Source organism: Bombina bombina, chromosome 6, assembly GCF_027579735.1.
Source record: "Bombina bombina isolate aBomBom1 chromosome 6, aBomBom1.pri, whole genome shotgun sequence".
Classification (NCBI taxonomy): domain Eukaryota; kingdom Metazoa; phylum Chordata; class Amphibia; order Anura; family Bombinatoridae; genus Bombina; species Bombina bombina.
This window is the reverse complement of record NC_069504.1, coordinates 327,716,705-327,731,557: the sequence shown is the minus strand read 5'-3', so window position 1 is coordinate 327,731,557 and position 14,853 is coordinate 327,716,705. Positions and strand designations below refer to the sequence as shown.

At 37.7% G+C, this 14,853-nt stretch overlaps 1 protein-coding gene across 1 annotated transcript in view; it reads left to right on the top strand.

The window, feature by feature from the left end:
• Positions 1–14,853, top strand: part of NEDD1 (NEDD1 gamma-tubulin ring complex targeting factor) — a 361,264-nt gene that overhangs the window by 145,535 nt on the left and 200,876 nt on the right. Inside the window, exon 12 of the mRNA XM_053719245.1 lies at positions 11,783–11,933. Within this exon, the coding sequence (XP_053575220.1) occupies positions 11,783–11,933 (151 nt within the window). The remainder of the gene's footprint in view (positions 1–11,782; positions 11,934–14,853) is intronic.

Genomic DNA, 14,853 nt, shown 5'->3' with positions numbered 1-14,853 from the left:
TCTAGAAAGATTTATTATAGAGTTTGGAAGACTTACATTTCATGGTGTTCTCATAAATTCTCCTGGCATTCTTTTAGAATTCCTAGAATTTTACAGTTTCTTCAGGACGGTTTGGATAAGGGTTTGTCTGCAAGTTCCTTGAAAGGACAAATCTCTGCTCTTTCTGTTTTATTTCACAGAAAGATTGCTATACTTCCTGATATACACTGTTTTGCACAGGCTTTAGTTCTTATTAAGCCTGTTATTTAATCAATTTCTCCTCTTTGGAGTCTTAATTTGGTTCTGACAGCTTTACAGGTTCTTCCATTTGAATCTATGCATTTTTTTGGACATTAAACTACTTTCTTGGAAAGTGTTGTTCCTTTGGCCATCTCTTCTGCTAGAAGAGTTTCTGAGTTATCTGCTCTTTCTTGTGAGTCTCATTTTCTGATTTTTTCATCAGGATAAGGCAGTTTTGCGGACTTATTAATTTTTACCTAAGGTTTTGAATTCTAACAACATTAGTAGATAAATTGTTGTCCCTTCCTTGTGTCCTAATCCTAAGAATTCTTACATTCTTTGGATGTGGTAAGAGCTTTGAAATATTATGTGGAAGCTACTAAAGATTTCAGGAAGACTTCCAGTTTATTTGTTTTATGTTCTGGTCCTAGGAAAGGTCAGAAGGCTTCTGCTATTTCCTTGGCTTCTTGGTTGAAACGTTTGATTCATCAAGCTTATTTTTAGTCTGGTCAGGCCCCGCCTCAGAGAATTACAGCTCATTCTACTAGATCAGTCTCCACTTTGTGGGCTTTTAAGAATGAAGCTTCAGTTGTTCAGATTTGCAAAGCGGCAACTTGGTCCTCTTTGCATTCATTTACTAAATTCTACCTTTTTGATGTATTTGCTTCTTCGGAAGCAGTTTTTGGTAGAAAAGTTCTTCAGGCAGCTGTTTCAGTTTGATGCTTCTGCTTTTTATTTGTTTTTTTCTTTTAAATGAAATAAACTTATATTTTTGGGTTGTGGATTAATTTTTTCAGCAGATTATGGCTGTTTTTATTTTATTCCCTCCCTCTCTAGTGACTCTTGAGTTGAGATCCACATCTTGGGTATTGATATCCCATATGTCACTAGCTCATGGACTTGCCAATTACATGAAAGAAAACATAATTTATGTAAGAATTTACCTGATAAATTCATTTCTTTCATATTGGCAAGAGTCCATGAGGCCCACCCTTTTTTATGGTGGTTATGATTTTTTGTATAAAGCACAATTATTTCCAAATTTCCTTTGTTGATGCTTTCTACTCCTTTCTTTATCACCCCACTGCTTGGCTATTCGTTAAACTGAATTGTGGGTGTGGTGAGGGGTGTATTTATAGACATTTTGAGGTTTGGGAAACTTTGCCCCTCCTGGTAGGATTGTATATCCCATATGTCACTAGCTCATGGACTCTTGCCAATATGAAAGAAATGAATTTATCAGGTAAGTTCTTACATAAATTATGTTTTTCAAAGCAGCAACTTGGTCTTCTTTGCATACATTTACCAAATTCTACCATTTTGATGTTTTTTCTTCTTCTGAAGCAGTTTTTGGTAGAAAGGTTCTTCAGGCAGCTGTTTCAGTTTGATTCTTCTGCTTATAATTTCAGTTTTTTTCATTATAAAGATTAAAACTTTTGATTTGGGTTGTGGATTAATTTTTTTTCAGCAGAATTGGCTATCTTTATTTTTATCCCTCCCTCTCTAGTGACTCTTGCGTGGAGTTCCACATCTTAGGTATTTGCTATCCCATACATCACTAGCTCATGGACTCTTGCCAATTACATGAAAGAAAACATAATTTATGTAAGAATTTACCTGATAAATTAATTTCTTTCATATTGGCAAGAGTCCTTGAGGCCCACCCCTTTTATGGTGGTTATGATTTTATTTTTGTATAAAGCACAATTATTCCAATTCCTTGTTGATGCTTTTTACTCCTTTCTTTTTTACCCCACTGCTTTGCTATTCGTTAAACTGAATTGTGGGTGTGGTGAGGGGTGTATTTTTATAGGCATTTTGAGATTTGGAAAACTTTGCCCCTCCTGGTAGGATTGTATATCCCATACGTCACTAGCTCATGGACTCTTACCAATATGAAATAAATGAATTTTTCAAGTAAATTCTTACATAAATTATTTTTTTCTCTTCGTTTTCTTGCTATCTTTATTTAAAAAGCAGGAATGTGATGCATAGGAGCCGGCCCATTTTTGGTTGAGAACCTGGGTTATGCTTGCTTATTGGTGGGTAAATGTAAGCCTCCAATAAGCAATCGCTATTAATGGTACTGAACCTAAAATGGGCTGGCTGCTAAGATTTACATTCCTGCTTTTAAAATAAAGATAGCAAGAGAACGAAGAAAATTTTATAATAGGAGTAAATTAGAAAGTTGATTAAAATGTCATGCTTTATCTCAGTGCTTTCCAAACTGTGTGTCATGACACATTAGTGTGTCGGTGGCAGTGTAGGTGTGTCCCTCCTTCAGCACAATTTTTTTTGAAATTGAAAAAAAATTTTTTTTTGGTTTTCGACTTTCTGCCTGCCTGCTACGCATATCACATGGTTGACACGTGATTGATACCTAGTGGGTCACAGATCATCTTAACCTATTAGCGCAGCTCAGTGGGAACAAACTATTCCCATTGACTGCTTTGGCAGCAGATTGACTCCTGACTGCATGTCTAGTCTTCTCAATCGGCTCATGACTGCATGTGTAGTCAGTGAGTGGGGCAGCAGCTTAAACGCTGAGCTAAAATCAGAAGACAAAGTGGGGTTTGTTTGTTTTTTGCAGCTAACTCCCAGTAGTGCATTGCTTCTCCTGCTCTTGATATATGGATAGGAAGTGGAAGCTTAAAAATGCTTGATAATGAAATGCGAGTGTCTTTATCTAATATTCCACCAAATATTCAGAAACTGTGTTCATCTCATCAACCTCATACATCCCATTAAAATAGTAGCTATTGGTGTTTTTAAACTTTTTTTTAATTCTTGCACATACATACTGTTACTTGTAAATACATTTCTTTATTATATCATTTATGTATGTGTCCATGTCTCTTAAAACAAGTTAGTTTAACCTCCTGTTTGCTAGTACAACTGAATTACTGTGTCGTGAAATGATGTAGGTCTAAAAAGTAGGTCACCAACATAAAAAGTTTGGAGAGGCTTTGCTCTATCTGAATCGTGAAAGAAAAAATTTGGGTTCAGTGTCCCTTTAAGTAAGGCAATAAGGAGGGATATATGGAGAACACAGATATACCAGGACACAAAACCACTGTGTCCTCGACTATATCAATAAGAGGCGCCTAACCAGATGAGGATGATAAAAAATCAAATAATATACAGACCAGATTCTCTATGTGCAAATTACAGGAACCAATGGGACAATATGTCGCAAAAATAAAAAATTGCAACAAATGGGGTTTTTTGTTTTAGTTTTAAAGGGAAGTAAAAAAGAAGAAAAAACAAACTATTTTTCAACCTTCTGTTATCTGTGTTTGTTCTTTTGTGTTTCTTTTACCAACATTTACTGTCTGGTTTCTCTAGAATCTTGTAATTAAATGACCCTTAAAGTCAAAATTAAACTTTCATGATTCTGATAGAGTATGCAGTTTTTTTTTTAAAGCTTTTATTTATTAACCAAGATAATGTCCGAGAACAAAAATAAACATTGAACACATAATATAGTCCATATATTATACATAGATTTTTTCATACAATACTGTTTTTAACTGTGTATACGTATATATTTCAACTGATCATCATATTAATATAACGTATTCAACTTACTCGTTAACATTACTTGGAGTTTTTATTTTTCAACCCCCCCTGAACCCACCACCCATATGCCCCCCCGTGCGGAGAAACAATTCAACCTAGCCATAATAATAAAAAAAAATATAAAAAAAAAAATTAAAAAAAAAAAAAAAAAAAAGCCACTTCTACCACTGCTCCCTTTCTTCTCAATATCTACCAGTTCCTTAACAGAACAATTTCTGTATTCCTAAAAGGAAAAATTATATGATTCATTTCTACCACAGAGAATATTCTTAAAAAGACTGCCCATTTATCAAAAAATCTTTTGATATCCTGGTCATTATTTATATCCGTATCTCTCTGTTCTAAGATGCATTGCTTTTTCAAGCAATTTTTGATCTCAGAGATGCTTGGAATTGCATGTTTTTTCCACTTTTTACAAATTAAATATCTGGTAGCGAGGATAGTAGAAATTACTATTCTTTCATTATCTAGTCTACCAGGTTCTTTTTTTAGACAGAATATTATCTGATACAATGTTAATGAAGGACATGCTATCTTTAACACATTTTTGAGCCAATATTCAACTTTGGCCCAAAGATTGTTAATCCTTGGACAGTACCAAAACATGTGAATTAAATCGGCTGCCTGAAGCGAGCATTTAGGGCACTTATTAAACCCACTATTGACACATTTAATACCTCTCTTAGGGGTAAAATATGCCCCATGTAAGAGTTTGACATGTGCCTCTCTCCAGGTTGCAGACAATGTTGTTTGAGTAATTTTCTTAATTGATAATTGAATAATATTTGTTTCAATGTTACTCTGTGGGATTAATAGATTCCAATAAGTAACCAGGTTTGCCAATACCGAAGTTCCTTTGCTTATACTCAGAAGATAGTAACACGGCGCAATCGACATATGGCCATTTTTTGTTAGGACCAACCAATTTTCCATTATACCCAATCCCCATTCCCAGCCTGTTTTTCTGATTAGGTCTTGAGCAAAGTGTCTTAATTGCAAATATGCAAAAAAGTCCTTGTTGGACAGATCAAAATCCATTTTTAAGTTCTGAAATGTTTTAATATATTTCCCTTCTATGTCTATAATTTGAGATACCTTTGTTAATCCAGCTGTATGCCATTTTCTAAAGACCTGCGAATCCAAGCCTGCTTGGAAAATGGGGTTACCTATTATAGGTAAGAAATGTGATGCTCTTTTATTAATTGATAGAATAGATGATATTTTATGCCAAGCTTTGAGTGGGTTAAGAATAGTTTTAAATCTTTTGATTTCCGCTGGAATTTCTTTTGGTTCTAAATGTGTTAACGCGACCAAAGAATATGGATAGCAAACACTAGACTCGAGATCATTATTTAGTACATAGTTATTAGACGAAATCCAGTCTACTACATTACGAGCTAGGAAAGAAAAATTATAGAACCTTATATCAGGTAAAGCAAGGCCTCCACTTTCTCTTGGTACTGAAAGTTTCATACGCGATATTTTTGACCTTTTATTCTGCCACAAGAATTGAGTAAGAGAGGTATTTATTGATCGAATATCCTTTCCTAGGAGAATTATCGGCGTATTTTGGAGTATGTACAATAATTTTGGGAGAAGGGCCATCTTAAAAAGGGCTATCCTTCCAGAGAGTGATATTGGGAGTTTTTGCCAAATCAAAAGTTTTTCCTTGATCGTTTTTATTACCGGAGGGATATTCAAAGCATATAAGTCTGAACTTCTTTTCGGGATATAAATCCCTAAGTATTTGAAAGAATCTATTACTTGGTGAAAGGGAGTTTTCAGTATAGAGGTACTATTTTTCCTCAACCAAAATAACTCCGACTTAGCCATGTTTACTTTATATCCGGAAAATGAGCCGAATTGTTCCAAAATCTGAAAGAGTTTTGGTAAGTTTTCTTTAGTATTTGCCAGGTAAAGCAGCAGGTCATCTGCATAGAGGCCGATTTTTATTTCAGTGTTACGAATTTTTATACCATCTAAAAGATGGCGAATTTTAATTGCCAAAGGCTCGATGGAGATATTAAATAAGAGCGGGGAGAGAGGACAGCCCTGTCTCGTCCCTCTGCCTAAGAAGATAGAAGAAGAAATAGTATTGTTTACTATCAATTTTGTGGATGGCTGTTTATATAAATTTTCAATAAATTCCAGAAATTTGCCCCCAATACCAAAATGCCTTAATGAGGTTTTAATGTGATCATAAAATATAGAATCAAAGGCTTTTTCAGCGTCGATAGAAATAATGGCAAGGTCAGGTTTGCCCTCTCCCCCGTTATTTGAGTTAGACATAACCTCAAAGTATTCAGTCACCAATAGTGCTTCTCTGATTTTTGCAGCCGAGTTACGATTATTTATAAAGCCTGATTGATCAGTATGAATTATCTCTGAGAGGATCCCTTGAAGTCGAGATGCTAAAATCGCAGTGAGAATTTTATAATCAGAATTTAGCAAAGCGATTGGTCTATAAGATTCTTTACAGTTAGGGTCCTTTCCGCCCTTTAGTATAAGTGTTGTATATGAACTAGAAAATGAAGAAGGGATACAATTACCTTTTATAAAAAAAGTATTAAAAAGAGAGCATAGATGCGGGGTAGCCTCACTAGACAAAATCTTATAAAATTCATTCGGAAGACCGTCTGGACCTGCTGCTTTATTCAAAGAGAGTTCAGATATTATTTTCTCTATTTCTTCTATAGAGATAGGAGCATTTAAACTGTTGGACATCTCTGTTGTAATTTTGGGATGTTTAATATCCCTCCAGAAGTCCAAAGATTTCTGTGCATCACTTGTTTTAAATGAATACAACTCCTGGTAATATTCGTAAAATGCATTTGAGATGTCCTCTGGTTTTAAGATCTGTAGCCCTTTATCATGCAGTTTATCTATTACAGATAGTTTTTTCTCATTTTTAATTAGTTTGGCCAGCATCTTGCCCGATTTATTCCCATATCTATATAGCTTGGCCTCTATTCTTAATTCTCTTTGTGATTCTTGTGCCAGTACAAAGGTATCTCTCTCATTTTTTGCTTTAACATATTTTGCCCAGTTTAATGGTGTTTTATCAAGCAGGTATTGATTATAAGTATTAGTCAAACATTGACATGACTCCTTTTCTCTGGATCTAATTTTTTTTTGTAAAGCAATGTTATATGAAAGTATCTCCCCTCTCATTACTGCCTTCGCTGTATCCCAAAATAATTCAGGGCGGCTCAAAAATTCTTTATTGAAATGTACATATTCCTTATATTTATTTACAAGCCAGTTCTTGAACTTTATCTCTGACTTCAGATAGTAGGGAAAAAAAAAGCGTGATACAGCGGGACGTGGATGTGAAAGCTGAAATTCAAGCACAATTGGTGCGTGATCTGAGAGGAGAATTGACATTATATCTGATTTTACCCCATTTATTAACATACGTTCATCAATTAGGAATATATCAATTCTAGAGAGTGTTTTATGCGCCTTCGAGAGACAAGTAAAGCTCTGGATAGAGGGGTTTTGATATCTCCAAACATCTCGAAGCGCTAGATTTTGCATGATTCTTTTAAACATTTTACACTCTAGATTATCTTTTTTTTGTTTCAGCTGTTTAACCTCTCGCCTTAACCTATCAATTGGGCTTTGTGGTGCCATATTAAAATCTCCTCCCAAAATCAGACATCCTTCTGTGTAAGCTAAAAGTTTAGACTGGAGAGAGATCCAATAATTTGGGTCAAATACATTAGGGCCATATGTATTGCACAGTGTATACATCTTCTGAGAAATCTTCACCTTCAGCATGACATATCTCCCCGCTGGATCGGCCTCAAAGTGTATCACTTCAGTGTTAATTTTTTTCCCAATTAGTATTGCTACCCCCCTCTTTCTCTTCACACTGGGTGCAAAATATATTTCCTTTACCCATGCCGCTTTAAGTTTTAAAGATTCTTCTACTGATAGGTGAGTTTCTTGAATAAAACCAATATCGGTCTGAATTTTTTGGAGCTGAGTGAGAATTGCCTTCCTTTTAATAGGAGTGGTTATGCCACCCACATTCCATGATACTATTTTACATTTATTACTACGTGTATTCATCTATATGTAAATTTTTGTCTATATAAAGAAAAGTAAGAAGCAGGGGAGAGGGAGCGGGGAGAAAAAAAATAAATAAAAAAAAAATAAATAAAATATATATAACATATAGATAAATAAAAGATATGTAAGCCCTCTCCGCACCGGGGGAAGTTAAGCACTGAAGTTTTATGTCCAAGCAAGGACCCATCTAACCTAAACATAAAAAGAAAAATAAATAAAATCCACATTTTTGCCATATCTAGGGCCTAATTATTACATTCAATTATTATCAAACCGAGGAGTCCAGTGTTTTATAGAAACTCTCAGCTAGATGGGCTTCTTCAAAAAAATGTACGGTATCGTTAATTTTAACCTTTAGTTTATGAGGGAATATTATAGTTGCCTGATATCCTCTTTGTATGAGCCTAGTACAGATAGGGGCAAGCTCCCTTCTTTTGGCTGCAGTTTCAGCAGAAAAGTCCTGAAACATAAGGATTGTAGTACCTCCAATTTTAACTGGCTGTTGCTTGCGAAAATACTGAAGTAAAGTAAACTTGTCTTGGAAGTTTAGCAGTTTAGCTATAACCGGCCTAGGCTTGGTTCTAGCTTTATTCTCTATACGCAGTGAGCCTATCCTGTGCGCTCTCTCCACTAGAATAGGATATGAAGTAGATGGCAATTTTAAGATTTTAGGCAACGTTTCTGATACAAAGTTGACAAGATTATCATATTGCTGTTCTTCTGGGAGACCTATTATTCTTATATTATTTCTCCTAGCGCGATTTTCTAGGTCTTCTAGCTTATTTTGTATTTTTTGTAAATTTGTATTCACAACTTCAAGATTAGAACTATGCGCTATTGTTAGGTCTTCTAGGTCCGAGACTCTTTGCTCGGCCTCCTGCAACCTGTTGGAGAATTGACGGACTTCCTGCGTTAGAGAACAGAGGTCTTGTTTGATTTCGGCTTTAAGAGCCTCAAATTTGGGAGAGAGCGCATCGGATATGTTAGCAACAAGACTATGAATATTGATAGGTTCTTGTACCCCTGGCATATTCAATAAAGCTGCTTGTGTATCCATGACTGTCTCTTGGTTTCCTTTCATTTTTCTATCTCTCTGCCTCGCTGCCATGGCTGGAGAAAGGATCTTAGGTGAAACGTGAAGGAATTTATCCATGTGCTAAAAGATGCAAAATTACGGACGAAAAAAGAGTGATTGCAATAAAGATACGTGAAATTGGTGGAGAAATAGACGTGATTGTGTATTTAAGCGCAAAAAAGCGTTCGCAAATAGACAAGTGAGGATGGGGATGTGTAAGTGACAATGAAGTGAGGAAGGGGAGAAAGAAAAAAAAAAAAAAAAGGAGGGGGGAAGACCCCTCACCTGAGGGGGGAGGGGAGGTGAGAAAAAAAAAAAGAAAAGACCAGTGATAGTTAGTTTAAGTGAAGAAGTCCAACCACGGATGCGAGGTCCAGAGAATAATGTAATCACGGGACTATGTCAGGCCGATTGACCAAACCTAGGGGTAGTAAATCTGGCTTTCAAAAGTCACCCTATTTCAATATCAGCGGCTTAGAATACAAGAAGGCATTATTAGTAACGCCAGCAAACATATCCTAATTATTCTAATTTGAATTCAGCTCTGATGTTAAAGAGAAAATATACCTTAGGACATATAACTATATGTACATATAGTATAAGGAAAGAAGATACATAGGTTATTTCACCTAATTAAGTATTAAGTCAGAGTTCTGAAAACTATGTCTCTGCCTCTTTATATCTTACTCCTGAGGCTCTTCTTATCTTATTGCACCCCTTATCTAGATTAGTACAGCTTTACCAGCAAGCTATGTCAGGCTTTAGTTGACACAGAGCATAAGCATATGTTTAGCTGATATTGTTAACCCCTTCAACAACAAAATATAGATTAGTATACATCAAAACCCACCAAGTATAAAGAGCAATAAGTTCTCTTTTAAGAAATTAGTTTCAAAGCTATATAAAGCAACAATTTCTCTATAACCTCCCTAGATTATGTAATACTTTAACCTCTAAGAGTTGTATAACACCACATCAAATGCATTTATTTTCAATATGTTGCAATCCCTTGTAAGACAAGTTTTATCTCTTTAATTGTCAATTTATATAGGGCTGACACTAGACTATACCTGCATCCAACAGAAGAAAGGCATCAAAGAGACAACAAAAAATAAAGCAGATTCCATTATATGCATTGCAATGTTTAGGCTAGAATCTATTCATTACTAGCTAGTAATTTATATTTAAGTGAGATTATTTCAGACATAAAAAGAGAAGAACAAAATATTGCATTGTCAAAGTGTCTTTCACTCCTTGTTTAAGATGTTATATTATAGCAAGGCCAAACAGACTTTACTTTCTCAGAGAGTGTCTTATGTAGAGCCACCTTGCAAATTTTCTATGATAGGGTCCCTGAATAGATATACTTGCTAAGTTGGTTACAGTACCTTCCAGCAGGTCTAGTTCTGTTCAAGAGGGAAGAAAGAACCTTCCCCAGCAGCTTTATCCCTCAGGGTCTGTGCACATAGGAAACTGCACCGGTACTTCTTTCGTTGAATCAGCTCCCAGCAACAAGCGAACCGGGCACTTGGAACTGGTCGAGGAGCTTTCTCCCCCTTCAAGGGGAAACACAAAGAGAGGAACCCAGCCTGGGGCAATGATCACTCACATATGATCCGCTGCAAAAAACAAACCCCTAACCTCCTCTCACGCAGCACCGGTGGGAGAGGAGGAGGGGGAAACAGAGTGTAGCTCCGGGTGAACAGAGTGGAGAGACAAGCCTGGTGGTATCTCGAACAGCGGTACCGAGTCGACTCCGCCCGCTTTACTCCAAGTGACGCGCGTCACAACACGGAAGGGCCGCCACGTCTCCCACTTAGGAAGCCTCCGACCTCGGATGATATCCTCAGCAGACCAAGCTGTAAGTTCAAGGCTTCGGGCCTTCTCGTCATCCGCTTTCTTCTTGGCTGCAGCTTTCGGCAGTATGTCAGCCCTGTGTTTGTTTTTACAAGTAGTCACTTGGGAGTCCTCTGTAGGCGTTTTAAGCAGATCGCCAGGGGATACCGGCCAGTGTTGTCTGAGGTCCTTTTTCCTCCCCCCTTGCACTTTAGAGGGTGTTTATTGAAAGTAAATATTGGTAGCGTCTCTCACAATATTGCTGAAAGAAATGTTACTCATACCTCCTCTCTCGCAGCACCGGTGGGAGAGGAGGGAGAGGTGTAAAAAATATTACATAGGGAAGGAGCCCTATATTAGACGTTAGTGTGTAGCAGGTATAAATCTTTTCTCTACTTGTCGCAGTGGGATGGATTTTCCACTGCCTTGGTTCCGGTAGCGGTGTAACCAGCTGTCCAGGTAGCTACCCCAGGTATCTGGGGTGGGGCGCGGGAAACTCCGCCAGTAGCTTAGGGACTGGAGCTCTCTGAGCCAGCACTTTCCAACGTGCGTTAAGCTCCTCCTCCGGAAACCCGTCTAGAGTATGCAGTTTTAAACAACTTTCAGATTTACTACCATTATTAAATTGTGCACAGTCTTTTTATATGCACACATTCTGGAGCACAAGCAAGCAAGATCTACTAATTTGAAGTTCAGAGTAAGTGCTATTGTATTGTCTTGTGAGTTTGCTGATAAGGCAATTCTGCTGTATGTATTGTTCTTCAACCAGCTTATTTTACATGTTTAACTGCATACCTGCTTACCCATAACACAAAGTTAAGGGAGATGACTTTAAAACATGAAACATTATTTACTTAGAGAACTTTAAAACATGAAACATTATTTACTTAGAGAATTTTAAAACATGAAACATTATTTACTTAGAGAATATGATCAGCTTTATATACATAGCATTTTATTCCTATGGCTGACTTTATTTTTTTCTCTCACGTTTAAAAGCCTACAAAACCATCAAACCACGAACTAATAAATCCTAATACATCACCGGTACTTTCTATAAATCGTACTCAAGAAGCAATTGAAAGGACAGGAAAGCAGAATCTCAGTCAATTGAAACTTGATTTTCCTGCAAATGGTTCCAGAGTAACAAGTAAGTAGAGTTTTACAGTTTGACCTTACAGGGGGTTATAATCTGTAGCATTTCTGGTTTCACACCTTTGCAGAATAATTCTGTAGTGTCTTTCTCAATCAACCCTCTTTCTGTGTCTCTCCCTCCCTGTTACTGTCTTTCTTTTCATGTCTCTCCCTCCCTGTTACTGTCTTTCTTTTCATGTATATCTCTCTCACATTTGTTTAACCCCCTTAAAGGGACACTGAACCCAAAATTTTTCTTTCGTGATTCAGATAGAGCATGTAATTTTAAGCAACTTTCTAATTTACTCCTATTATTCAATTTTCTTCATTGTCTTGGTATCTTTATTTGAATTGCAAGAATGTAAGTTTAGATGCCGGCCCATTTCTTTCATGTAATTGGCAAGAGTCCATGAGCTAGTGACATATGGGATATACAATCCTACCAGGAGGGGCAAAGTTTCCCAAACCTCAAAATGCCTATAAATACACCCCTCACCACACCCACAATTCAGTTTTACAAACTTTGCCTACTATGGAGGTGGTGAAGTAAGTTTGTGCTAAGATTTCTACGTTGATATGCGCTTCTCAGCATTGTTGAAGCCCGATTCCTCTCAGAGTACAGCGAATGTCAGAGGGACGTGAAGGGAGTATCACTTATTTGAATATGATGATTTCCCTAACGGGGGTCTATTTCATAGGTTCTCTATTATCGGTCGTAGAGATTCATCTCCTACCTCCCTTTTCAGATCTATCTATCGGGTTCTTGTAAAGCGCGGCTATTCACCCGTAAGGGTCTCAAGGCGCTGAGAGTTGCAGTTCAGTCGAAGAGCCAGGTCTTGAGGTTCTTTCTGAACTTAGTTAGGGCGGTAACTTGTCTAAGGTGCAGAGGGAGAGTGTTCCAAGTCTTGGCAGCCAGGTGACAGAAGGATCTGCCTCCCGCTGTGGTTTTCCTGATGCGGGGGATGACAGCGAGGGCTTTGTTGGCCGATCGAAGTTGTCTTGCAGGGGTGTACAAGGTAACGCGGTGGTTCAAGTATTCGGGACCGATGTTGTGGAGGGCCTTGAATGCGTGGGTGAGAAGCTTGAAGGTTATTCTTTTGTTGATGGGGAGCCAGTGCAGGTCCCGCAGGTATTTGGTGATGTGGCATTGACGAGGGATGTCAAGGATTAGTCTGGCCGAGGAGTTCTGGATGCACTGTAGTCTATTTTGGAGCTTGATGGTGGTGCCGGCGTAGAGTGCGTTACCATAATCCAGTCGGCTGCTGACGAGGGCGTGAGTGACAGTCTTCCTGGTCTCGGTTGGGATCCATTTGAAGATCTTTCGCAGCAGGTGAAGTGTGTGGAAGCATGCAGAAGAGACGGCGTTGATTTGCCGGTCCATGGAGAGCGATGAGTCCAGGATGATGCCTAGATTTCTCCTGTTAAGTGTAGTCAGTCCACGGGTCATCCATTACTTATGGGATATTAACTCCTCCCTAACAGGAAGTGCAAGAGGATCACCCAAGCAGAGCTGCTATATAGCTCCTCCCCTCTACGTCACACCCAGTCATTCTCTTGCACCTAACTAATAGATAGGATGTGTGAGAGGAGTGTGGTTATTAAATTAGTTTTTTATTACTTCAATCAAAAGTTTGTTATTTTAAACAGCACCGGAGTGTGTTGTTTCTTCTCAGGCAGTATTAGAAGAAGAATCTACCTGAGTTTATGTATGATCTTAGCGGACGTAACTAAGATCCATTTGCTGTTCTCGGCCATTCTGAGGAGCGAGGTAACTTCAGAACAGGGGACAGCGGGCAGGGTTCACCTGCAAAGAGGTATGTTGCAGTATATTATTTTCTAAGGAATGGAATTGACTAAGAAAATACTGCTAATACCGATATAATGTAAGTACAGCCTTAAATGCAGTAGTAGCAACTGGTATCAGGCTGTTATGTATGTATGTTGGCACCAAAGTATTTCTGGGGAATGGCACTCCACTAAGAAAATACTGTTTACATATAACTCTAGCCTCTCTGCAGTGATAGCGACTAGCAACAGGCTTTTATTCTTATTCATATATTTAAAACGTTTACTGTCAGGTTAATCGTTTTTTTTTTTTTTTTTTTTTCCTCTGAGGTACTTGGTGAAAATTTATGGGCATTATTTTCCACTTGGCTGTCGTTTATTTTGCATAAAATCAGTTACTGAGCTTCCCCACTGCTGTACTAAGAGTGGGAGGGGCCTATTTTTGGCGCTTTTACTACGCATTAAAAATTCAGTCACAGTCTTCCTTATTCTCCCTGCATGATCCAGGACGTCTCTACAGAGCTCAGGGGTCTCCAAAACTAGTTTGAGGGAGGTAATCACTCACAGCAGACCTGTGAGACTGTGCTTTGACTGTGATTAAAAACGTATTTATTTGTCAATCGTTTTTGGTATTAAGGGGTTAATAATCCATTTGCTAATGGGTGCTATCCTTTGCTAAATTAATGCATTTCATATGAATAATTGATTGCTATAACTAAACCGGTTCATTGTTATATCAAAGTGACAGTTTTTTTGTGTGCTTCTTAAAGGCACAGTAACGTTTTGCATATTGCTTGTAAATTCAGTTGAAAAGTATTTCCAAGCTTGCTAGTCTAATTGCTAGTTTGTTTAAACATGTCTGACACAGAGGAATCTCTTTGTGCAATATGTTTAAAAGCCAAGGTGGAGCCCAATAGAAATTTATGTACTAATTGCATTGATGCTACTTTAAATAAAAGCCAATCTGTACATGTTAAGCAACATTCACCAGACAACGAGGGGGAAGTTATGCCGACTAACTTGCCTCACGTGTCAGTACCTGCATCTCCCGCTCAGGAGGTGCGTGATATTGTAACGCCAAGTACATCAGGGCGGCCATTACAAATCACTTTACAAGACATGGCTAATGTTATGACTGAAGTTTTGTCTAA